Source organism: Phyllobates terribilis, unplaced genomic scaffold (assembly GCF_046119375.1).
Source record: "Phyllobates terribilis strain yellow unplaced genomic scaffold, ASM4611937v1 Scaffold_2__4_contigs__length_985480577, whole genome shotgun sequence".
NCBI classification, from domain to species: Eukaryota; Metazoa; Chordata; class Amphibia; order Anura; family Dendrobatidae; genus Phyllobates; species Phyllobates terribilis.
This window is the reverse complement of record NW_027362762.1, coordinates 843,764,099-843,790,433: the sequence shown is the minus strand read 5'-3', so window position 1 is coordinate 843,790,433 and position 26,335 is coordinate 843,764,099. Positions and strand designations below refer to the sequence as shown.

The 26,335-nt window shown below is 43.7% G+C and overlaps 1 protein-coding gene across 1 annotated transcript in view; it reads left to right on the top strand.

Moving 5' to 3' along the window:
• Positions 1 to 26,335, top strand: part of AIPL1 (AIP like 1 HSP90 co-chaperone) — a 253,022-nt gene that overhangs the window by 91,186 nt on the left and 135,501 nt on the right. Inside the window, exon 3 of the mRNA XM_073667818.1 lies at positions 571 to 750. Coding sequence (XP_073523919.1) covers positions 571 to 750 — 180 coding nt within the window. The remainder of the gene's footprint in view (positions 1 to 570; positions 751 to 26,335) is intronic.

The following is a 26,335-nucleotide window of genomic DNA, read 5'->3' as shown; positions in this document are numbered from 1 at the left end:
CACATGCGGATTATCATTGGGGAACATTGCAGACCTTCTACCAAGCGTTTTTTAAGCGTTTCTGCGGCTTAAAAAACGCATAGTGGGCACACAGCCTAAAAGTAAAACTGCTCACCTTGTAAGATTGTGTGAGACACAACACTTAAAGAGCCTAAAGACCAGATGCAACAGCTTCCATATAATACTAATAAAGGTAACCAGATTGGAAGTGTTTCCGTATGGTTGTCCTGAGGAAGGAGTCAGTGGACTCTGAATCGCGTCGTCAATAAACCTGCAATTTCATCTATTATTATGTGTGTCATAATTCCAAAGAGCGCAGAAACACTTCCAATCCAGAAATGGGAAAGGAGCTATCAGAATTGGTTAGAAGCGATGATGGATTTGTAACATTTCTGCACAGCACTCAGATAGATAAAGGACTTGCAGACAAACTGCAGCAGGAACATTGTAGAAAATATTTAATAAATCAGTTTTACATAAAAAAGTTAAGTGTGAAGGTGCATATAGCTTGTAAGCTTTGTTTCTCAATACTACTTTACTCTTTATTAACAAAGTCTCTGGTTTTACTAGGTGACATTCCATTTTCGGACATTAAAATGTGATAGTGATAGAACGGTTATTGATGACAGCAAGAAAGTGGGAGTTCCAATGGAAATCATTATCGGCAACATGTTCAAGCTGGAGGTATGGGAGATACTGCTCAGGTCAATGAGGATTGGTGAGGTCGCTGAATTCTGGTGTGACGTCACAGTGAGTATCTTAAATCCCGGGTCTTTAATTACTTGTTAGTAAAAAGTCTCCTGTTAATCAGTGAATTAAATGAATATCTACTATCTAGTCCTTGGTACATTCTTTAGCACAAAGTTGTTTATTTGTTTGTGAATTTATTTCAATTTTTGTTAATACTATTATTTTCTGTAGTCAGTAGCCCAAGAGCAGATTGATCTATGTGTTGTTAACATTTAGCACACTCTAGTCTCAGTTACTAAAGAGTCTAAAAATTTATTTAGATTTGAGAGTCTTCAGTGGTTGATACTACTCAGGTTTCTTCATCAGACATAGTATGACACAAAATCTGAAGGGTCACATATTTATTCACATCAAGACACAGAATTAATGCAATAGCTGAGACAAGTGACGTAAAGCAGAACTATTGACCGGTTCAGGACCGCCCACTGTACATAAACGTTGGCGCTGCCTTAGCTCTGTGCAGCGCCGACGTTTAAAAATGGTGGGTGGTCCCGCAGCGCTCAGGACCCCCAGGGTCCTGCAAGCGCTGCAGTTGCGGTGCAGAGCGATGGCTCTGATAGGGGACATCATCAGGACCTGATTGGATCAGGTCCCAATGATGTTAACCCTTTGCTATCTTCTATATGCCGAGATCTATAGTTATCGCGGCATATAGAAGATAGTGAGAGGAGAGGGGGTCGTCAACATACCTCTCCGACGGCCCCCTGATAGCTTCCAGGACTTTCCGTTGTTATGGCAGCTGGAGGTCACATGACCGCCTCCAGATCTGCCATATATGGTGTCCTGCAGCTGAAGCCTGCCTGGAGACACTGACTGTGAAACAGTCAGCAAAGATGTCATGTAATGTAATACATGTCTATTACATTGCATGACATCGGTGATTAGAAAAATAAAAATTAATGTCCCATACAGGAACTAAGTAAAAATGTAAAAAAAAAGTAAAAAAAAATCACAAAATAAATAAAAATAAATAAATAAATAAAATATTAAACCAATAAATCCATATATTTATGCAAAAACAAAAAAAGTACACATATTTGGTATCGCCGCGTCCGAAACAACCCGATCTATAAAACTGTCACACTAATTAACTCCTTCTATGCACACCGTAATAAAAATAAATAAAAAACGGAGCAAAAAAATATGCTTTTTCATCATATCGCCAAACAAAAAGTGGAAAAAAAATGCGATCAAAAAGCAAAATGGAAATAAAAATGGTATAGCTGAAAACGTCATCTTGTTCCGCAAAAAAAAAGCCGCCATACAGCTCCATCAGCCGAAAAATAAAAAAGTTATAGCGCTCAGAATAAAGCGATGCAAAAAAAATATTTTTTCTATAAAATAGTTTTATTGTGTAAAAGCGCCAAAACATAAAAAAAATATACAGTAAGTGTAGTATCGCTGTAAACGTACTGACCCGAAGAATAATGCTGCTTTATCACTTTTACCACACGCAGAACGGCATAAAAAAAAAATCTCAAATAACAATTCCTGAATTGTTGGTTTTTGTTAATTTTACCTCCCAAAAAATGGAATAGAAAGCGATCAAAAAATGTCACGTACCCAAAAATGATACCAATAAAAATGTCAACTCGTCCCGCAAAAAACAAGCCATCACATGACTCTGTCGGCCGAAATATGGAAATATGGCGATGCAAAAACTAGATTTTGCAAAAAAAGCGTCTCTTAGTGTGTGACAGCTGTCAATCATAAAAACCCGATATAAATCTGGTATCTCTGTAATCGCACCGACCCGAAGAATAAAGTAATCTCATCACTTATACCGCACGAGGAGCGGCATAAAAAATAAATAAAACCAATTCTTCACCTGCTACTGATTTGTTTATTATGTCTCCCAAAGACCGCAGTAAGGCTCTGCTCACATTTATCCTGCACTCTGCGCTGAGCACTTACACCAGAGTTTCCGTGTAAATCTCTGAAATACGTGATTCAGACGGAACCCATGACGGAAGATTCCCTGTAATGAGGCAGATATAGGCCACTGTGGATGCCATCTGGCCTTTGATCCCACAGTGTCAGTTTTTTTAGGCGTGCATAAAAGTGCGGTTGGCCACAGTTTTGTGCACTTCTGAAAAAAAAGGACACCGCTAAACAGAGGCCAGACGGAGTCCAGAGTAACTCTGCTGCCTCATTACAGTGAATGGATCCCACAGGGGTTTCATCTGAATTTCATCACTTGGAAATTTAGATGGAAACCCCGATGTAAGTGCTCACCCTAGAGCGCCGGATAAATGTTACGTAAAATGTTCCCAATAAAAGCTTCAACTCAGTCATCAAAAAAAGCTAGTCCCACTCAGGTCCGTCATCTGTTAAAAATATAAGGGACTTCCAAGTTACTGGTAGCAGAAAGGCTCTGGAAAAGCAAAATGGCCCTTGCCCCCCAAAAGAAATTGAGAAAATTTTGTGCTCCCAAATCCAAATCCTTATTCTACAATAATTTGTTCTCCAATTGTCAAATAGCGCTCCGTCCCTCCCAGATCTCGCCGTATGGCTAAGCGGTACGATACAGCCACATATGGGGTATTGACACTTTTAGAAGAAATTGTGTGACACATTTCGGCACCATTTTTACCCATTGCCCTGTGTGAAAATGTAAAATCTGAGGGTAAAACATTTTTTTGTGGTAAAAATATAATCATGCTTTTTTCACTGCCCAATGGTATAAATTTAAAAATTAAAAAATACTCACTACTTCCCTAGATGAATTCTAGGTGTAGTTTACAAAATGGGTTCACTTGTGGGGGTTTCGGCATGTCAGCGACTCTTCAAATGTGACATGGTGTCTGCAACCTATCCCAGCCAACATAGCGCCCCTTTCTCTTCCGAACCCTGCCGTACACCAAAGCAGTGGTTTTCCCCCACATATGGGGTATCGGCGTACTCATAAGAAATTGCACAACAAATTTCATGGTGCAATTTCTCCTGTTATCCTTATGATAATGCAAAATTAGGGAATAAAAAACATTTTTTGTGGGAAAAATGTGAAAATTTTATTTTTACGGCTCAATATTATAAACTTCTGTGAAGCACCTGGGGGTGCAAGGTGCTCACCACACATCTAGATAAGTTCCCAAAGGGGTCTAGTTTCCAAAATGGTGTCACTTGTGGGGGTTTCCACTTTTTAGGCACATCAGGGGCTCTCCAAACGCAACATGGCGTCTGCTAATTATTCAAACAAATTTTACATTCAAAAAGTCTAATGGCGCTCCTTCCCTTCCGAACCCTGCAGTACGCCCAAACAGTGGTTTTCCTTCACATATGGGGTATCAGCGCGCTCTTGAGAAATTGCACTACAAATTGTGTAGTCCATTTTTTCCTGTTACCCTTGTGAAAATAAAAAAATTGGGTCTGAAGTAACATTTTTGTGAAAAAAAAGTTAAATGTTCATTGTTTTCTTCCACATTCCAAAAATTCCCGTGAAACACCTGAAGGGTTAATAAACTTCTTGAATGTGGTTTTGAGCACCTTGAGGGGTGCAGTTTTTAGAATGGTGTCACTTTTGGGTATTTTCTGTCATAAAGGCCCCTCAAAGTCACTTCAAATAAGATGTGGTTCCTAAAAAAATGTTTTTGTAAATTTTGTTGGAAAAATGAGAAATCGCTGGTCAACTTTAATCCCTTATAGCTTCCTAACAAAAAAAAATTTTGGTTCCAAAATTGTGCTGATGTAAAGTAGAGATGTGGGAAATGTTATTTATTAACTATTTTGTGTGACATATCTCTTTGATTTAAGGGCATGAAAATTCAAAGTTTGAAAATTGCTAAATTTTCCAAATTTTTGCCAAATTTCCGATTTTTTCACAAATAAACGCAAGTGATATCGAAGAAATTTTACCACTATCATGAAGTACAATATGTCACGGAAAAACATTCTCAGAATCAGGAGAATCCGTTGAAGCGTTCCAGAGTAATTACTTCATAAAGTGACAGTGGTCAGAATTGAAAAAATTGGCCCGGTCACGAAGGCAAAAACAGGCTCTGGCGCGAAGTGGTTAATATGGGAGAGGGATAAACTGTTGTGGCCGTAAATATTAGAATAGTTCATAGATAAGGAGTGTGAAAGTTTTATTATCCTGTGTTTAAAGTCTTTTCCGGGGCTGTGATGCCCACACAGTAACACGGCTACAAAGATATATTTTTTCCCTGTATCAAAATGGAGGATATCAGAATGTACTGCATCTTCATGGAACTAAAGCCACTTCTTAAGAAATGTGCACAATTGGACAGCGACATTTTTTTCTTATCTAAATGCAAAAAGGGGAATCTAATTCTGGATTACAAACCCAATTCTTCATACCTACAATACACATTATGCACAAAACCTTTGTCACAGGACTTCCGAGAGACTAAGGAACCACCTTTTGCATGTCTTCTACAGCATCAAGAGTAAAATCCAAAGGCAATTTTGAACTCAGAGGAAATATTTAAATGCTACTCAACGGTCTTTTATGACCTTATGGGGGTAACATTATATACAATAAATGAAAAATAACTAAATTATAAAAAAAGGAAAAAATTAATAAATAATAAAAAAATGCCACTATGAATCCAAATTGCTGTTGATAGCCCCGACCCTGTAAAAAAAAGTGTTCAATCTATAAAAACTATTTGTTAAAGAATGGGAAACACATTTTAAATGAATTTTAGTGGCCCTGTGTGGTCATAAAAACAAAAATGAAAAAATGGGAAAATCAAATACTCATGAGGCACAATTTTTATGTCATTTTTATAATCCTTTTTTTTGCTGATAATTGCAGAAAATGTAAAGAAAAATAGGAAATTCATGTGTATTTTATTTTTTGTTTTATTCTTTTTTGCAACCACAAAGGACCACTAAAACAATATAAATTCCATTTCCTCTTCCGAAGAAATTATTTTTATAAATTGGACAGATTTTTCTGATGGGGGCGGGGCTAGAAATAGCAATTTAGAATGGAAGTGTATCTTTTTTAGTTTTTTTTTTATTATTTTTTTTCATTTTTATTTTTGCTGCCATTATTCATGTATTTTTTTTTATTTTATACACTGTGCCCCCCTAAAGGTTTTAAAAGACCTTTGGAGTTAGGGGAGACATTTTAATACATCAATACATTCTTTTCTTTTTGCTGATTTCTCTTGTAACTGGGGCTAGTATATTAGCCCCAGCTAAAATGAAAATTTAGTCATCATGGCAGCGTCTGGGCTTTCTAGGATCCAGCTCCTGCTCCCTCCTTGACCCAGTGATCACATATTCACTGGGTTCAGAGATGAAAGCAGGGTAAGTGCTTCCTAATCTTCACTTACTTTTTGTATACAGAAATCTAGAGGGTAAACATGGTAATAAACCATGTTTATCTGCACTCTGAGGAGTCTGGCTGTGTCTGACAGTCAGCATCACTCCCCCACTGCTGCAATATCTTATGAAAGCTGATTAGACTGCATTGAAGTTTTAGAACGTCAGTGCAGGAATAAGAGAGGACTGCCTGGATGTTTAAATCTATGGGCAGTCCAGAAGTAGTTAAGGAATTTGTCCCCTTTCAGTTAATCTTCATCCATGGCACAGTTTGATATTGCGCTGTAGTCACATCCCCTTGTCCATCGGCAATTCTCTGCCGCTGCTCCCCTTTTCTAGTATTAGCTGTGGCTTTGGCATGACATCCACAATGTGGCAGCCAATAAATCAGCTTAGCATTCTTGCCTGTGTTGATTTAATGCACCGCTTGCAGTTGCTCAGTTTGCTGATTGGCTACCTCTGTGTTGACATGTCAGCGACACATCCAATGTCAGTAACTGTGTGTAGAGATGGAGACTTGCTGTCGGACCTGGGGATGGTAAATCCAGTAAATTTTGTTTTTTTTTATATATCAAAGTGCACATGGGGTCAAAATCTAATTGAAAGGGGTACAAAAGATGGATTTGGACTATAAAAAAAATCTACTGCTGAAAATTTTAATTCCACCAATGTTGTTGGTGCTGTGTCTTTTGTACAGTCACGTGACATTGTTATGTATATATATTATGTTTTCTTATTTTATTTTTTTTTATGGAAACTTCAGCTATGAACAATCAGTTGTCCAGTAGTGGACAACCCCTTTAAGCTTGCCCATTTATTCCAGCTTCCAACACATTAACTTCAAGAACTGATTGTACACTTGCTTCCTCCTTGACATAGTGAACAGCTGTTATTATAAAAATTATTGTGTCATTTCCATGAGCACTGTGTGAAGTACGTCTGCGCTTATTCCTTCAGTTCCTGTCATTTGAATTGTTATAAACACTTTTAAATAGTTATTTTTACCATTTATTTCCCTCCTTGTGATTTCTGCATGTATGAAAGTTCAGCAGCAGTCAAAAGTACATATATAGAGCAAATCCCATTATGTGAAATGAAGTTTTTAAAGGTCACCAATGGAATAATGTTTCCAGGCATTTATTGTCCGTTTAGCGTAAATATGAAAAAAAAATTGCTTCCTTTTAGACAAAGTATCAGAAGTGCACAGTAAGTGGTATCACAAAGAGATAGAATGCTTTTTACTGGAGCTAGCAGTTACCTTTTCAAGCAAAATACAAACATAATATAAAAATACAGCATAAATGTACAGAAAAAGCTTCTTCAACAAGACATACAGTACAGACCAAAAGTTTGGACACACCTTCTCATTTAAAGATTTTTCTGTATTTTCATAACTTTGAAAATTGTACATTCACACTGAAGGCATCAAAACTATGAATTAACACATGTGGAATTATATACCTAACAAAAAAGTGTGAAACAACTGAAAATATGTCTTATATTCTAGGTTCTTCAAAGTAGCCACCTTTTGCTTTGATGTCTGCTTTGCACACTCTTGGCATACTCTTGATGAGCTTCAAGAGGTAGTCACCGGAAATGGTTTTCACTTCACAGGTGTGCCCTGTCAGGTTTAATAAGTGGGATTTCTTGCCTTATAAATGGGGTTGGGTCCATCAGCTGTGTTGTGCAGAAGTCAGGTGGATACACAGCTGATAGTCCTACTGAATAGACTGTTAGAATTTGTATTATGGCAAGAAAAAAGCAGCTAAGTAAAGAAAAATGAGTGGCCATCATTACTTTAAGAAATGAAGGTCAGTCAGTCCGAAAAATCGGGCAAACTTTGAAAGTGTCCCCAAGTGCAGTTGCAAAAACCATCAAGAGCTACAAAGAAACTAGCTCACATGAGGACCGCCCAAGGAAAGGAAGACCAAGAGTCACCTCTGTTCCTGAGGATAAGTTTATCCGAGTCACCAGCCTCAGAAATCGCAGGTTAACAGCAGCTCAGATTAGAGACCAGGTCCACGCCACACAGAGTTCTAGCAGCAGACACATCTCTACAACAACTATTAAGAGGAGACTTTGTGCAGCAGGCCTTCATGGTAAAATAGCTGCTAGGAAACCACTGCTAAGGACAGGCAACAAGCAGAAGAGACTTGTTTGGACTAAAGAACACAAGGAATGGACATTAGACCAGTGGAAATCTGTTCTTTGGTCTGATGAGTCCAAATTTGAGATCTTTGGTTCCAACCACCGTGTCTTTGTGAGACGCAGAAAAGGTGAACGGATGGACTCTACATGCCTGGTTCCCACCGTGAAGCATGGAGGAGGAGGTGTGATGGTGTGGGAGTGCTTTGCTGGTGACACTGTTGGGGATGTATTCAAAATTGAAGGCATACTGAACCAGCATGGCTACCACAGCATCTTGCAGCGGCATGCTATTCCATCTGGTTTGCGTTTAGTTGGACCATCATTTATTTTTCAACAGGACAATGACCCCAAACACACCTCCAGGCTGTGTAAGGGCTATTTGACCAAGAAGGAGAGTGATGGGGTGCTACGCCAGATGACCTGGCCTCCACAGTCACCAGACCTGAACCCAATCGAGATGGTTTGGGGTGAGCTGGACCGCAGAGTGAAGGCAAAAGGGCCAACAAGTGCTAAGCATCTCTGTGAACTCCTTCAAGATTGTTGGAAGACCATTTCCGGTGACTACCTCTTGAAGCTCATCAAGAGAATGCCAAGAGTGTGCAAAGCAGTCATCAAAGCAAAAGGTGGCTACTTTGAAGAACCTAGAATATAAGACATATTTTCAGTTGTTTCACACTTTTTTGTTAAGTATATAATTCCACATGTGTTAATTCATAGTTTTGATGCCTTCAGTGTGAATGTACAATTTTCATAGTCATGAAAATACAGAAAAATCTTTAAATGAGGTGTGTCCAAACTTTTGGTCTGTACTGTAATAAAATGCTGATATCCATGAAGACGAAAACTGCTTAAAAATAAGAAAAGTCTTTAGAAAGGAAGTACTTTTAGAAAAAGTTTTTCACACTTATCTAGTGACAATATAACTTAGATATTAACTTGCATAAGTCACTTTTGAGTAATGCAAAATCCAGCTAAATTATTTTAAAATCAGAATCCTAAATAAAGGCTGATGTGGTGTTTGTGCTTTTAATCTGTCACCAGATTCGTGCTACTCCATCTGAGAGCAGCATGATGTAGGGTAGGGGCAGAGACCCTGATTCCAGTGATGTGTCACTTGCTGGTCTGCTTAGTGTAGTTTGGATACAATCATTGTTTTCTCAGCTGCAGATCTAGCAGTTCTCTGTAGCCCTGCCCACACCAATGAGTGGCAGCTTTCTGTGAACACTGTGCATAGGCAGAAAGCTGCCAATCAGTGGTGGGGGCAGGGTTATATGGAGCTCATGGATATGTAGGACTACATACTAGTAGGTTTACTATTTCTTTAGTGATAATCTCCAGCTGATAAAACAGGGATTTTATCAAAGCTACAGCAAGCAGCCCAGTAAGAGACACATCATTGAAATCAGCGTCTCTGCCCCATGTCATACTGCTCTCAGATTAGGTGGTTAGAACCTGGTGACAGATTCCATTTAATTGTCATATTTTTTTTACCTGTGTTATATTATACTTTAATAAATGTATAGAAATTCCTGGAGGTGCTGCCTGCTCCATATATTGGGCCTCATTTATTAAAAAGTCAGTATAGTCCTCCATACAGTATTATGGGCACCATATAATGCTCCATACAGGATACTGACCCCCTTATAATGCTCCATACAGGATACTGGTCCCCATATAACGCTCCATACAGGATACTGGTCCCCATATAACACTGCATACAGAATACTGGCCCCCATAAAATGCTCCATACAGAATACTGACCCCCATATAACGCTCCATACAGAATACTGACCCCCATATAACGCTCCATACAGAATACTGACCCCCATATAACGCTCCATACATAATACTGTCCCCCATATAACGCTCCATACAGAATACTGACCCCCATATAACACTCCATACAGAATATTGGCCCCCATGTAACGCTCCATGCAGGCTGTTCCCCCCCTTATAATGCCCCATGCAGGATGACACCCCCCTTTTAATTCCCTATGCAGGATGTCACCTCTACCCCCCATAAAATGCCCCATGCAGGATGTCACCTCTCCCCCCCATATAATGCCCCTTGCAGGATGTCACTTCCCCCCTTTTCAATGCCCCATGCAGTATGTTAGACCACCCCCTCCCTTACAATGCCCCATGTAGGAGGTCACCCCCCCTCCTTATAATGCCCCATGCAGTATGTCACACACACGCCCTCCTTATAATGCCCCATGCAGGATGTCAATTCCCCCCTCTTATAATGCCCCATGCAGGATGTCACACCCCCTCCCTTATAATGCCCCATGCAGGATGTCACACCCCCTCCCCTTATAATGCCCCATGCAGGATGTCACTTTACCCCTTCCCTTTTTATAATGCCCCATGCAGGATGTCACACTCCCCCACACCCCCATATAATGCTCCATGCAGCATGTCAATTCCCCCCTCCCCCTCTTATAATGCCCCATGCAGGATGTCACCCCCCCTCCCTTATAATGCCCCATGCGTGATGTCACCCCCCCTCCCTTATAATGCCCCATGCAGGATATCACTTCCCCCCCCTTCCCCTCTTATAATGCCCCATGCAGGATGTCACACACACCCCCACCCTCATATAATGCCCCCATGCAGGATGTCAATTCCCCCCTCCCCCATATAATGCCCCATGCAGGATGTCAATTCTCCCCTCCCCCTCTTATAATGCCCCATGCAGAATGTCACACCCCCTCCCTTATAATGCCCCATGCAGGACGTCACTTCCCCCCTTCCCCTCCATATAATGCCCCATGCAGTATGTCACCCCCCCCCATATAATGCCCCATGCAGTATGTCACCTCTCCCCCCATATAATGGCCCATGCAGGATGTCACCCCCCATATAATGCCCCATGCAGGATGTCACACCACCCCCCCCATATAATGCCCTATGCAGGATGTCACACCCACTCTCCCCCCACCATATAATGCCCCATGGCCCCATACATAAAAAAAAAAAATCAAATACTCACCTCACTTCTTACCTGATGTTGATCCGGACTCCAGCATTGCCCGCGTCTTCCCACTGTGACAGCTCAGGAGACATCGCGCGCGGTGTAAACATATCACCGCGCCCTCTGACCTGAGACGTCACAGTCAGAGGACGCGGAAGACGCTGCGGAGGCACGGGGAGGGGTAAGTATTGTGCCGGCGCCGTCACATGACCGGAGATGTCCCTGCGCTCAGCATGGGGCCGGGGGCCCATGCTGAGCGCAGGGACATCTTCGGTCATGTAACGGCGGGGGGTCCTGCGGGGGGGGGCCCCATGAGGAGACGCACAATAGGGGGGCCCCAACGGGGCTCCGAGGCGGCCCCGACCGGCCGGGCCCCATGCTGGAGTCTGGGCAGTCATGCCCTGATGGCGGCCCTGCTGAAGGCTGGAGGGGCCCCCTCTCCCTCGGGGGCCCCTGTTCAATGAACTGGCTGCACGGGCGGTATGTCCGCCCCTGGTTTAAACCAGTGTTGCAAATGATAGGTAGATTTTTCATCTGGTCCCACTCCCAGAAGCTTAAAGGGAACCTGTCAGGTCCGATAATGCTCACACTAGCGTATAAATCAGACAAATGCAATGCAAGAAGAAATCGCATTGCACTTGCACCAATTTTATTCAATGAGTCAGTGCTGATCTGCGAGTTTTTCCGTAGCTGTAATCGGGCTGAGGAAAACATGGAAGCATGCTGCGAGTGGCTGCGTATATCGTACTAGACTCGCCAATGCAAGTCAATGAATGTGAGAAAAAAAACAGACATCACACGGACCATGTATGTGCCGTCTGATTTTTATGCACACGTCTCATAGGAAACCAGGAAATTACATCAGCCAAATATAACTTCATTGATCTCTCTGATAACGCTGGATTACCTCTCTTGTGGGAGTAATTGGGCTATACAGATGTTTCATTTCCCAATGTAGAAGCGTGGTTATTTTAATATTTATGTGAAGGTTATCCTATACATCATATATTGCCATTTGCTTTTCCAAGCTCCTAAATCTCAACACTCATTTACAACTTAAGTGCATGTTGTTTATGAGAAGATTTTGACAAGGGTTTATTTTGGGTCCATTTTCAAAATCCTTTTAACTGCAGGCTCGTCATTTCTTAAGAAGATTACTGCAGTCCTTGAGTGATTGTGGAGATCAGATGCATAACATATGGCGATGACTCCTCTCCCCTCTGCTGGCAAGCTGCAGGCTGCAGTGTGTACAGGTGCAGAAAGCTCAGTGGAGCCTCGAAGCATACCGAACTACCAAGATCTGCATTACCTACAGCTTTACAAGCTGCCATGAATAATGCATGGCATTCACATATAATGAGTTTATGTTTCTCCAGAGCTTTTCAAGAGTTATATCTTTGATGGTATTTTCTCCCTGACATGTTCACATCACGTATTACAACCTTATTTTACCTCTTGCAATGTATCGAGTCCAATGTGATTACAAATGAGTCGGCTATCCCTTATAAGAAGCAAAGCCATGCTCAGGATAATTGTACAGCAGAACCTGTTTAAAAGTTTATTTCAAGTTATCACTTGTTGAAAATCTCATGCTGTATCCACTTTAATCCATACAATACAGATTGTGATAGATAACTAAATGTGCACAAAGATGCAAATAAGGTAAATTATATTGTGAGTAGCAAATAGTGGTGAATATTATGAAATGTAACTTTTATTCATAATTGTCATAAAATAAATAGTCTACCTTTAAAATGGACCTAAAGTGTAAGCAGTGCAGGACAGTGGAAAGAAATTAACCAAAAAGTGTGTACATTAACCTCCCCAAGATCAAATAGTCTTGTCCAGGCAATAGTTAGTTCCACTCGTATAGGATCCTCCACTTAATAGCAACCTAAGCCCTGTATTTCCCTAGCGCTAGGCCCTGGATAGGGAAGGGGGGGGGTGAGCACTAGTCAGTCCCCACTAGCAACTATAGAAAAAATTAAATCCCAGCACTCACATCAGTTTCAATGCTTCTTTAATGAATATCCACATTTAAAAACGTTTCAGCCCATCCCGAGCTTTTGTCAATTGACACAAAGTGTGTCAAAAACTTTGCTGACACACTGAAAAAAATTAGAATGGAGGCCAGAAATGGCAGAATTTTCAGAAAACGTATATCTGATCCGTGTGATGGACAAACCACAGTTTTAAAAAGCTGGATTTTTAGCGCTGTAATATGGAAAGGACCTGGCTGTATTCTGCAGTGCCAACAAGCAAATGAAGCATAAAAACGGTGTTCTCTGGATTGCTTTTTAAGCAAATAATGAGGATTGAGATCCAAAAAAAATTATTCCTGGCCCCTGAGACCTGGGCCTTTGTCTAGAAATGTTTAACAGCAGCAGAAGGCAGAACTGGAATGGAGCCTCTTGTGCTATGTGCACTGCTGTCTGCTATATACCCTGCCTGCCTATATACACTGCCTGCCTGATATCTCTGCAGATGGATTAGTCCTCAGAAGGACTGTTTGTTAAGATTGATATGTGTAATGTACTTGTTTTCTCTCTACACTACCTAATACACAACCAAATCTCTCCCTAGCTCAGCTGCACCTCTCCCTGCCTGATTGCGGAGTAGACTGATGAGCACAGCGGCGTCAGGTCTGATATAGACCTGATGACGCTGTGCGGCCAGCCAATCACTGTATTGCCACAACCAACATGGCTGCGGCATTACAGTGAGTGGCAGGCAATCCCTGCATGTTGATTGGCACTCTAAAGAGCGCCAAACATGCAGGGAGGGGACCCGAGCATCCGCCCGAGCATCTCGCAATTACTCGGCGAGCTCCGAGCATCTCGAGTACTGAGATGCTCGAGCGAGTACCTAGTACTTGCGAGTATGCTCGCTTATGACTAATGGGCATATAACCATATTAGGGAGAGATTCCAACCAATATAGAAACAACAATCAGGGATTATGTATTGGAACGATCTCACCGTATTTGGTCTCAGGTCATAGATCCCACTGCCCATCAAGGTCCAAAGAAGGCCCTGTCTGACATCACTGTGACCAGTGAGTGATCGTTACTCGAGTAAGCCTAGGGTGCTTGGGTATGCACCGAGTATCGCGGGTGCTCAAGTGACATGTGACAAAGTCACCACAGTCATATGTTTCTTGGCTGTTAGACAGTCACAAAACATGCAGGGATTGCATGACAAACACGGGCAATCTCCCCATGTTTTGTGGCTGACTAACACCCGCAAAACATGTGGCCGTGAGGACTCGAACATGTCACTTGAGCACCCGCGATACTCAGTGCATATCTGAGCAACCTAGGCAAACTCAAGTAACGAGCACTTGCACTCATCTCTAATGTTTAAATGTTAGTGTCAGAGCGTTATTATACTCACTGGTCACTGTCATCTCTGGTTTCCAGCGCTGTTCCAGTCCTCTTCTAAGACACTTGACTGTAATTCAGACTCTGCAGATCACACGACACTCTATGACCTCTGATAGATCATAGCTTTTATGGCAGCAAACTTGATTAAAAAGCTTTGAAACGTCTCAAAAATTTTGAGAAATATGAGACTACACAAAAATGTCGTGATTTTTAGTGTTTTCACGCCATTTTTGCTAAGCTCTGACAAAGTAGGTGGAGCAGGGGTGGGATTGATGCGTTGTAACCCTGCACAAAAAATTAATGATGTACGGTAGTGTACCTTACGCCACAAATCTTACTCTAGTACTTAACTGGTGAGGCGTATAGAGGTTCAGTTCGCACCTCGCCTGTATCATGCACCTCTTAATGTATCAGGCGCTTCACAACCCACTCCCCTAAACCCATGAATAACTCCAGTCTTGATGAATCGGGCTTATGTGTGAGCCGGAAGTCTCTTTTACAATGTACGTCTATAGTGCCTTGTTCTGACACTCCATAGTCTTATGTTGTAAAAGAGATTTCCAGTTCTCACAGAGAGTACAGCGTGACCAAGAGAGTTTGGATTGCTGCCACATGATTCAGAAGGTCATGCAATAATACAGGTAAAACAGTGTATCTTTCACATGAAGGTATACAGATATAGAAAGGGTATAAGAGAGATTGCACTAATCTATAGATTTACAGTGTATTAACCCATTCTTTTCAAATTTATCAGGGAATAATGCCAAAATGTCATGTTGAGATATATGGAACTGAGCGAATGCAGGAAATCACCTAAAGTAAACTTTATAAGGGAACTACACAAGAAAAAAAAAAACTATTCATGGAATCATAGAATGTTAGAGTTGGAGGGGACCTCCAGGGTCATCTGGTCCAACCCCCTGCTCAATGCAGGATTCACGAAATCATCTCAGACAGATGTCTGTCCAGCCTCTGTTTGAAGACTTCCATTGAAGGAGAACTCACCACCTCTCGTGGCAGCCTGTTCCACTCGTTAACCACGCTCACCGTCAAAAAGTTTTTTCTAATATTTAATCTATATCTTCTCTAATTCAGTTTCATCCCATTGCTTCTAGTATTTCTTTGTGCAAATGAGAATAAACATGATCCCTCTACAGTGTGGCAGCCCTTGAGATATTTGTAGACAGCTATTAAGTCTCCTCTCAGTCTTCTCTTTTGCAAGCTAAACATTCCCAAATCCTCTAACCGTTCCTCATAGGACATTATTTGCAGACCGGTCACCATTCTGGTCGCTCTTCTCTGAACTTGCTCCAGTTTCTTCATGTCTCTTTTAAGATGTGGTGCTCAGAACTGGACACAGTATTCCAGATGAGGTCTGACCAAAGAGGAGTAGAGGGGGATAATTACTTCACGTGATCTAGACTGTATGCTTCTGTTAATGCAACCCAGAATTGTGTTTACCTTTTTTGCTGCAGCAACACACTGTTGACTCATGTTCAGTCTATGATCTATTAGTTTATCCAAGTCTTTTTCACATGTGTTATTGTTTAGCACTATTCCTCCCATTCTGTATTTGCTTTTTTCATTTTTATTGCCCAGATGTAGCATTTCTCCTTGTTAAAAACCATTCTGTTAATTGCTGCCCACAGTTTCAGTTTGTGTAGATCTTTCTGAACCCTCTCTCTCTTCTCTAGTATTAGCTATCCCTTCTAGCTTTCTGTCATCAGCAAATTTAATCAGTGTGCTCCCAATTCCTTCATCTAAATCATTGATAAAGATGTTGAACAACACAGGGCCCAGGACAGAGCTTTGTGGTACCCCACTTGAGACATTTTTCCAACTGGATGTGCAACAATTTGTGACCACTCTTTGGATCCAATCACTAAGCCAGTTATGAATCCACCTAACAGTTGCCTTGTCCATTCCATAGTTGGTAATTTTTTCAATAAGGATGGCATGAGATACTTTGTCAAATGCTTTGCTGAAGTCAAGATATACTATATCTACTGCATTTCCCTGATCCACCCTGTCAGTGATTTTGTCATAGAAGGAAATTAAGTTAGTCTGACATGGCTTATTAGTTACAAACCCATGCTTGCTTTGGTTAATTACTTCATTCTCATAAATGTACTTGCATACGTGTTGTTTAATAATTTGTTCAAAGATCTTTCCTGGTATGGAAGTAAGGATCACAGGCCTATAGTTCCCTGGGTCCACATTCTTCCCCTTTTTGAAGATAGGAACATTTGCTCTTTTCCAGTCTTCTGGGACTTCTCCTGTTCTCCGAGAATTTTCAAAGATTATGGAGAGTGGTTGAATAATTTCCTCTGCCATCTCCTTCAGTACCCTAGGATGTAATTTATCTGGACCTGGAGACTTGAATTCATTTATGTTAGCTAAGTATTCCCTCACTATCTCACTGTTTATAGATAGTGTGGATTCTTCTATTTCTTCAATAGTACAGTGAAGATCAATTGATGTTGCATTTACTTTCTTAGAGAACTCAGAAGCAAAATGGGAATTTAAAAGTTCGGTCTTCTCAGCATCATTTTTTTACCACTTTCATCCTGTAAAAATCCTATAGCATCTTTGACTTTTCTTTTACTTTTGACATAACCCCAAAATCCTTTCTTATTGCTTTTGACATCACTTGCAAGCCTTAATTCATTATAAGCTTTAGCTAATCTGATACGTGGCCTGCAGGTTCTGCAGACAGCATTATATTCTTATTTCGATATGCCTCCCTCTTTGCATTTGATAAACATTTTTCTTCCTTTTTAGCATGTGTTTAAGTTCTGTGTTCATCCATCCTGGTTTCCTTAAATGCTTACTATTCTACCCTCTTTTAGGGATTGTTAACTATTGTGCTTTCAAAATTTCCCATCCTTCCTGGACATTTCTGTCCTTAAGGACATCCAGCCATTGGATCCCTCCTATCCTCTTTCTGAGTCCCTTAAAATCTGCCTTTCTGAAGTCCAACCTTAAAGTCTGACTATTCATAGATCTTCCTCCTCTAGTTATCCAAAATTCTTTGATTGCATGATCGTTCCTCCTAGAGTCACAGCCACCCTTACTTCCTCAACCATTCCTTCCCTGTTTATGAGGATTAGATCCAAGGTAGCAGATCCTCTTGTTCTCTCTTCTACCTTTTGGAAGATAAATTTGTCAGCAAGAGAGGATAAGAGTTTGCTGGACCTGTTATTTTTGCCTGAGAGAGATTCCCAACAAATGTGTGGATAGTTGAAATCTCCCATGATCACTACATCATATTTTTTTGATAACTTGGCCATCTGATGCATACAGAGTTCATCCATATCTTAAGCTTGCCCAGGTGGCCTATAGTAAATGCCTACAATGGTGTCCTTTGCATTGTTCTCCCCCTGCATTCTTACCCAAACAGTTTCCACAGAACTCACAGTCTTTGAAGCTGCAATCTCTGTGGAGATGTAAAGCTCTCCTGATGAGTGTAGCATGGCAACTTCCATATATGTGTTTTCCAGTCTTGGTAAGGTGTAGCCCATCTCTATCAAGTAGTCCATAATATAGGTAATTCACTCCGTGATCCAGAAATCCAAATCCTTGCTGACGGCACCATCGACTTAGCCAGTTGTTTTCCTGTAGAATCTTGTTCCACCTTCTTGTTCCATGGTCATCCACTGGGAGGTAGGGTGAGAAGACTATTAGCAGAAGTCATCTGTAGGTCTGAAGAGTCCTGATATCCTGTCAGACACATCTTTGATTTTTGCACCTGGAAGACCGCACATTTCTATTGAGATTATATTCAGTCTGCAGATAGCGGCCTCTGTTCCTCTCAACAGGGAATCCCCCATGATCACTACTCTCCGTTTCTTCTTCACAACATTTTTCTTTCTCCATCCAAGAGGACTCTGAGTGCTTACAAGGTTGTTCTTTGTGGGCAAAGTCTTATCTTGATGTATTTGATTATCATTCTCCTGCGTGAGAGCCTGGTCCTGGTTCCTGAGTAGTATGGGTGTTGACTGCCTCCCGATCCTCCTGCTTCTCTGGGTCACATGCTTCCATTCCTCTGTTTATTCAGGTGCACTACAAATTTCTTCTCTTCCTGTATTCTGAAGAGATACTTCTGCTCTGTCTAAAAATTCCTCACCTTCCTTAATGATTTTCAATGTAGCTCCTCTCTCTTCTAGACTTTGCAACTTTTCCTCCAACAGAAACACAAGCTTTCATTTCTGGCAAGTGAAGTTTGGCATCTCCACTGGTAAGTTTGTGAACATGTAGCATGCAATGCTGATCACCAAATGGCTACTGGCCTCTTCCATGTTCTTAATGTTTCTATGATGTAAAAGCGGTACAGATTGTGCCAAAATTCCCCCGGTTTTCCGATGTCCTCCTTTCTGCCGCAGCGGCCAAAATCTGGTGTTCCTCATGGGGATTCCTCCCCTGTTAAACAAAACAAAGTTCTGAGGAATAACCGTAAAGATTTGACGATTCCCTTCAAGCAGCTCAATCCAGCTCCACGATTCCCTTCAAGCAGCTCGATCCAGCTACGCTTCTAGATACTAGTTACTTCTAATTTCTGCTTGATTTTGGCTTTTAGTTGTATCCCAGCATAGGCAGTGATGACCCTACGAAAGAACCTCATTTCTGCACTTACAGAAGTTGTTTCACCAGGACGGCTCTCTTCATTTGTCGACCATTTATGTAATATTACTGTGGCACCCTGCTGTTCACAGGTACCACAGGACCCAGGGTGCATGGATGGACTTCTCCACAAGAGGCCCTCACTACCTACAAACACCTCCACCCTTCCACCTCATACCACCAGAGGGAGCCCGTTAGGGAGATATATATATGGAGGGTGGAGCCAGGCAAGTCAGAAGTCAGACAGAGTCAGAGAGTCTGAGAGCGTGCTGACGCTGAGAGCAGCGAAGACGCAGCACGTCTGCTGCTGAGTTCTAAGGGCCCCGAGTGTGGCCGACGGCAAGTAGGAGAGGAGAGAGGAGTTGAAAGGGGCAGAGGAGCATCATAGGCTCACCCCGAAGATACAAACCGGACACCGGGTCCGCGCCTGCAGGGTCCCTTTATACCCAGTAGGGATCACCGGCATTCCAGGAGGACTACAAGTCCCTGGCCGACCTGAAGCTAGACCCATTACAGGACCAGGAACCACGAAGGCACCTGGCGCCCAGGGATAGTGGTTGCCAGCAGAAGGTCCCACTACCAAGCAACAGGTGAAGGAATAGCACGACACATAAGCTAGGCCCAGTTGCAGGCTGGCCAGGAGCATACAGAGAGGCAGACACGGACCAGGAGGCCTTATACCCACTCACTGGGGAGAAGTCCTGAAGTGCACCCATCCTACTGAGTACCCTGGACCGTACCCGACATCCGCACCAGTAAAGGTATTGAAGCGAATCCCCTGCCCCCAACAGTTACTCCTGCTGCGCCATCCCGCCTGCACTACAAGTCCCAGCATCACCACCCACCAAACTCCACACTGCCCCGGGGGCCCGCTCCACCTGTGCGGAGCAGAAACACCTCAGCTGCCATTCCATCACCCCCCGGAGGTCTGCAGCAGCGCTGGTAAACCTTACCAGGTACCACAGGTGGTGTCACGAACTATTTACTTTATTTTTATTTTATATCCAAGTTACAATCCCCTTTTTGGTTGACCGCCCTGGGCCACGGACCGGGCCAGCCACTGTGATACACCCCCCCAGCATCCATAGGCCCGGCTGCTGAGAACCCCATTGCCCTGGGGGCACGGCAACACATGGCATCACGAATAGGATTGCGTGCCCATTGCCACCGGGTACTGTGCGCCTTTAAGAACTGTGTCGCATACCGTGGTGAAGTTTTCCCGCCAATTGCCGCTGTTTCCCGCCATTGTCCGCCATTTTCGAGTCGCCGCGCGGGAAGAATAGGAGCGTATTCGCAGGAATCGGAAAGGCGTGACTGCTGGAAGCGCGCGAAGCTCAAGCCCCGCCTCACGGTCTGACGCAGCACCAGGAAGCATCAGGTCCTGGAAGGAGACCGTCGTCTGCGGAGCTGCGGCCTACCCGATTAAAGAAGCAGGATTTAGGCTACGGTTCACTAGGGGGGCGCAACCATGGCCGACGACCAGCGAGACTCCGGAGCACCGGATAACGCTCCTGATGCTCAACTTGCGCCCGGCGCTGCTCAGGACGGAGCGGCCGCCCCACCAGCAGGGGTCATGACTCCGTTGATACCCATGGCCCTGCCGTATATCCCTGGAGCAAAATGGCTTCCCCAGTATGATGGCAAACCAGACACCCTGTCTGGATTCAAAAGGAAGATATGCGGTGTACTGGATATGTATTCAATGACTGGTAAACAGAGAGCCGCTGTTGTGCTGGGACAATTGACTGGTGCCGCAGAGCGGGAAATTGAAACCTGGCCAGCCGCAGACCAGGAATCAGTATCCATTATCTTTAAGAGACTACAAACTGTCTTTGAAAACCGCACTGACACAGATCTCCGGATGAGGTTCTACCACTGTACCCAGAAACCTGAGGACAGCATCTGGGACTATGCCTGGCACTTACAGGAAGCCCTGCGGGCCCTGAAACAGGTTAGTCCAGCCAGCATACAAGATGAGAATAAAATGCTGACAGAACAATTCATCTGGGGGTTGAGGTCCCAGGAGGAGAGCAGAACCGTACGGTGGTGGGCCATAGATCATCCAGATCCACCTTTGTCTACAGCCCCTGGAAACATCAGGGACTGCTATCCAGCGTTACCAGGGTGGGGCCACCCCAGTGGCCACAGCACCCACTGCTCCTTCATTGACGGCTGAAACAAAGATGCAAACAGTGCCCCCTAGCGAGCTGGGCAACCTGCGCTCTGAAGTGCGTCAGCTGAGTACAACCATGGCCACTGTCCTGAGCACCCTGCAGCTACAGGCGGAGACCGAGCCGGAAGGAAGGATCCTACTCGCCGACAGTTCTGAGGATTTCCCCTGGATGAGGAGAAGAAGGAGGACGACACCACCCTGTAGGAGGACGAAACCACCCCGTAGGAGGACAACGCCACCCCGTGGGAGGACCAACGACCAACGTCGCCCTCCAGGAGACTTAATCTACTACCGTTGCCACAAGGCAGGCCACACCGCATGGAACAGTCCTTTAAACGGGCAAACCCTGGGGCCGATGGCCGACACCCAGGAGTAAATCAACCAGGCCCATCAAGCTGGTACCACCGGTTCGTAGGAGGAAGGCCTTTCCTGTCCATCGTGCTGGGCGGCATAGCAACACCTGCGTTACTGGACACCGGCTCACAGGTAACCATCATACCCGATGTCCTCTACAAAAGGTACTGGTCCATAGATGAACTCCACCCGCCAGCCCCGAACCTCTCTGTGTATGCCTCTAACGGCCTTCCTCTTAACCTAGTAGGGGTTAAGGACGTGACAGTGAAGGTGGGGAGAGTGGAACTAAAGGACCAAGGACTAATTGTCATAGAATCTAACCCTGGTGATACAGACTTGTATATGATACTTGGTACAAATATTGTCGGTAACTGTTTGGGAGAAGTGTTGTTTTTGCTCCAACAGATTGCTGACACTGCCAAACCAGGGCAGAGGAAGGTGCTCCAGAGAGAGATTCAAGCCCTCCTGTACCAGCAACAGGTAAAACTAACAGGTGGTGAGATTTGTAATGTACGGGTGACAGACCCGATCCCCATTGTGATTCCCCCGATGAGTGAAATGCTGATTTGGTGTAGGGCAGCAATAGGTCTCAAGGGACAGAACTACCAGGCAGTAGTGGAGCCCATTAGCTCCGAGCACAGACCTACACTCTTAACTGCTTGAGGGGTAGTTGACGTGCGCAATGGGAGGGTGCCCGTACGACTCCTAAATTCTGGGGAGGAGGAAGTTAAATTGCCAAGATACGCCACTGTTGCTAGATTGTATACTGTGAATGATGATGCCATACACACAGTGGAATCCTTGACCCCACCAGATACAATGGAGGACAATGACTCCGAAGCTCAGCTGGAGGATTGGTGTCAACAGCTCCATGTTGGGACTGACGCCACTCCTGTCCATCAGAAACACGGTGGTTACAGAGTGGTTCAGGAATATGAACAAGTGTTTAATAAACACCCACTTGACTTTGGAAGGGTTAAAGGGGTACAACACCACATACCCACCGGTAACCATCCACCCATTAAGGAGCGTTAACGACCCATACCACCAGCACATTATCAGAAAGCCAAGGAAATGTTGAGTGACATGAAAAAGGCAGGGGTAGTAAGGGATAGCTGTAGCCCTTGGGCAGCTCCCCTGGTCCTGGTCAGGAAAAAGGACGGTAGCATGAGGATGTGTGTAGATTATAGACAGATTAATCGCATAACACATAAAGATGCATACCCTTTGCCCCGTATAGAGGAATTCCTGGCTGCACTAAAATCTGCCAATTACTTCTCTACACTGGATCTCACTAGCGGGTACTGGCAAGTCTCTGTTGCTGAGGAAGACCGGGAGAAGATGGCCTTCACCACCCCGATGGGACTGTGCGAGTTCAACAGTATGCCGTTTGGACTCTGCAATGCATCTGGAATGTTCCAGAGGCTGATGGAGTGTTGCTTGGGACATCGGAACTTCGAGACAGTGCTGCTGTACCTGGATGACGTTATCGTGTACTCGAGGACGTATGAGGACCATCTGAAGCACCTGGCGGAGGTATTTGAAGCATTGTCCCAGTATGGGATGAAACTAAAGCCTTCTAAATGCCACTTGCTCAAGCAGAAGGTTCAGTACCTGGGGCACGAAGTCAGCTCGGAGGGAGTAGCACCAGACCAGGAGAAGGTCACTGCCATCCAGAAGTGGCCTGAACCGAGAAGCATCAAAGAAGTACGGCAATTCCTGGAACTGGTTGGGTACTACAGGAGGTTCATAAAGGACTATACCAAAAAGGTAGCACCTCTACAAGACCTCCTGGTAGGACAGTCCAAAAGAGGAAAGAGTCCCCCATTCCAGTGGGGCAAAGAACAGGCTGAATCCTTTGCAGTAATGATGGAAATCCTGACTAGTGAAGAAATCCTGGCTCACCCTGACTACAGCTAGCCTTTCCTGCTGTACACCGACGCCAGCAACGAGGGACTGGGAGCTGTGTTGTCCCAGAAGCAAAATGGAAGAGAGAAGGTAATTGCGTATGCCAGCAGGAAGCTACGCCCTACCGAGAGGAACCCGGAGAACTACAGTTCCTTTAAGCTGGAGTTCCTGGCCTTGGTCTGGGCTATCACTGAAAGGTTCAAGCATTACCTAGCCTCAACTAAGTTTACAGCTTTTACTGACAACAATCCCTTGACACACCTGGAGACAGCCAGGTTGGGAGCCATGGAACAGCGTTGGGTGGCCAGACTGTCAAATTATCAGTTCACCATCAAGTACTGGGCAGGTCACAAGAACACCAATGCTGATGCCCTGTCAAGGATGCCTCACCAGTCAGACACCGAGGATGAAGTGGATGATTTAGAGGAAGTTTAATTACCTGCTTTCCACCGAAGCAGAGTGGACCATGAGCAACACGTCACCAGAAGACGTCAGGGAAGGACGCTGAATCCTCTACTCCACCACAGTTGGAAGGAGACCCAGGACAGTGACCCGGTTGTCAGCCTTATCAAAAGACTGATCACCCAGGAAGGTTCTCACCTGGAGAAGGAAGCTCCTCCACAAGCCAAGCAACTGTGGAATGAAAGAAGCCGGCTGTTCATCTACAGAGAGAAGCTGTGCAGAAGATATGTCAACCCCAAGACCCATGAAATGGTGTGGCAGATTGTTGTACCCAGGACAAATATCCAGATGGTGTTGGAAGCCTATCACGATCAAGCAGTTCACTTTGGCTGGAAATCCTGCTGAAGGACCGGTTCTACTGGGTTGGAATGTGGAGCTCCATAGAGAGGTGGTTCCTGGAATTGTGGGCCCTGTAGCCTCAGAAGAAAAGACTATGGTAGCCAGAAAGCATCCTTGCAGTCCATCAAGACAACCCAGCCCCTGGAGATCGTCACTCTGGATCACGTCAAGCTGTCACCCAGCAGGTCAGGCTACTCCTATGCCCTGACTATGGTGGATCACTATTCCCGGTTCCTGGTGGTAGCCGCTGTCAAGGACCTGACAGCAGAGACTGCAGCAAGAACGTTCCAAGCATACTTCTGTAGGCCCCATGGATACCCGGACAAAGTGCTGACGGATCAAGGCCCTGCCTTTGAAGCCGAACTGTTTCAAGAATTCTACCACCTGTACGGGTGCAAGAAGATCCGGACTACGCCGTACCACCCTCAGACCAATGGTTTGTGTGAGAAAATGAACAACATCGTCATAGACCTGCTGAAAACCTTACCCTTGTAAGAAAGAAATCAGTGGCCAGACAAGCTACCTGACCTGGTAGATCTGTACAATCACATACCTGTGAGTTCTACAAATTGTACCCCAGCGTACCTCATGAGAGCAAAACCCGGGAAGTTGCCCATGGACCAGGAACTCGGAGTGGTAGAACCTGAAGCAGATATGTCCACTGAAGACTGGGATAAAAATCGGCAAGAGCAGTACAGGAGAGTACAGGCCTGTGTCGAAGACAGTCTGAACAGAGTAAGGGAAAGACAGGAAGAACAGTACAATAAACATGCACCAGCAGAACCCTTGGCACCTGGAGAGATAGTGCTAAAGTGGAAGATAAGAAGTCACAAGCTCGATGACTAGTGGGAAAGAGAGCCTTATACAGTGTTGAATTCTAGATTTGACAACAGTAAAACCTGCCTGATCAGTAAAGATGGAGGTAAAACAACTGCAACAGTCTCAAGAGACCACCTGAATGTGTGCCCAAGTCTACTGAAGACAATGGAAGAAGAAGTGCCTCCTATAGCACCAGAAGAACCCAAGGAAGACGTGCTTCACACAGTTCTAGGAGATTTCCCCGTAGAGTGTGCAAAGCAGTCATCAAAGCAAAAGGTGGCTACTTTGAAGAACCTAGAATATAAGACATATTTTCAGTTGTTTCACACTTTTTTGTTAAGTATATAATCCCACATGTGTTAATTCATAGTTTTGATGCCTTCAGTGTGAATGTACAATTTTCATAGTCATGAAAATACAGAAAAATCTTTAAATGAGAAGGTGTGTCCAAACTTTTGGTCTGTACTGTATATATATATATATATATATATATATATATATATATATATATATATATATATAGTAAGGATATATATATTGTAAGGCAGCTACCGGACAGGTACAGGTGCTTCTCACAAAAATAGAATATCATCAAAAAGTTAATTTATTTCAGTCCTCCCCATGATTGTGGAGCCTACTGAAACAGACTAAGGGAACTTTTTAAAGAAGCCTTTGCAGGTGTTTTTGATAATTATTCTAATTTACTGAAATAATGACTTTTGTGTTTTCATTGGCTGTAAGCCATAATCATCAACATTAACAGAAATAAACTTGAAATAGATCACTCTGTTTGTAATGACTCTATATAATATGAGTTTCACTTTTTTGAATTGAAGAACTGAAATAAATTAACTGTTTGATGATATTCTAATTTTGTGAGAAGCACCTGTAGTTGATGGGAGGTATGGTTGTCATCTGTGATGTAATCCTGGAGTGTTGCTCTAGTAAACATAGCACTAGGAGGATTGTTTGGTTCATCCGGGCCCAGGTTTTATGGGCAGCCTGAGAGACGGGAGTGTCTGGCTGCCCACATACCTTACCTCTGGGTAAGAGGTTATAATGGAGTCCGTTGTTTGACACATGGTCTGTGTGTGTAGAGGGAAAAGTCTTCCTG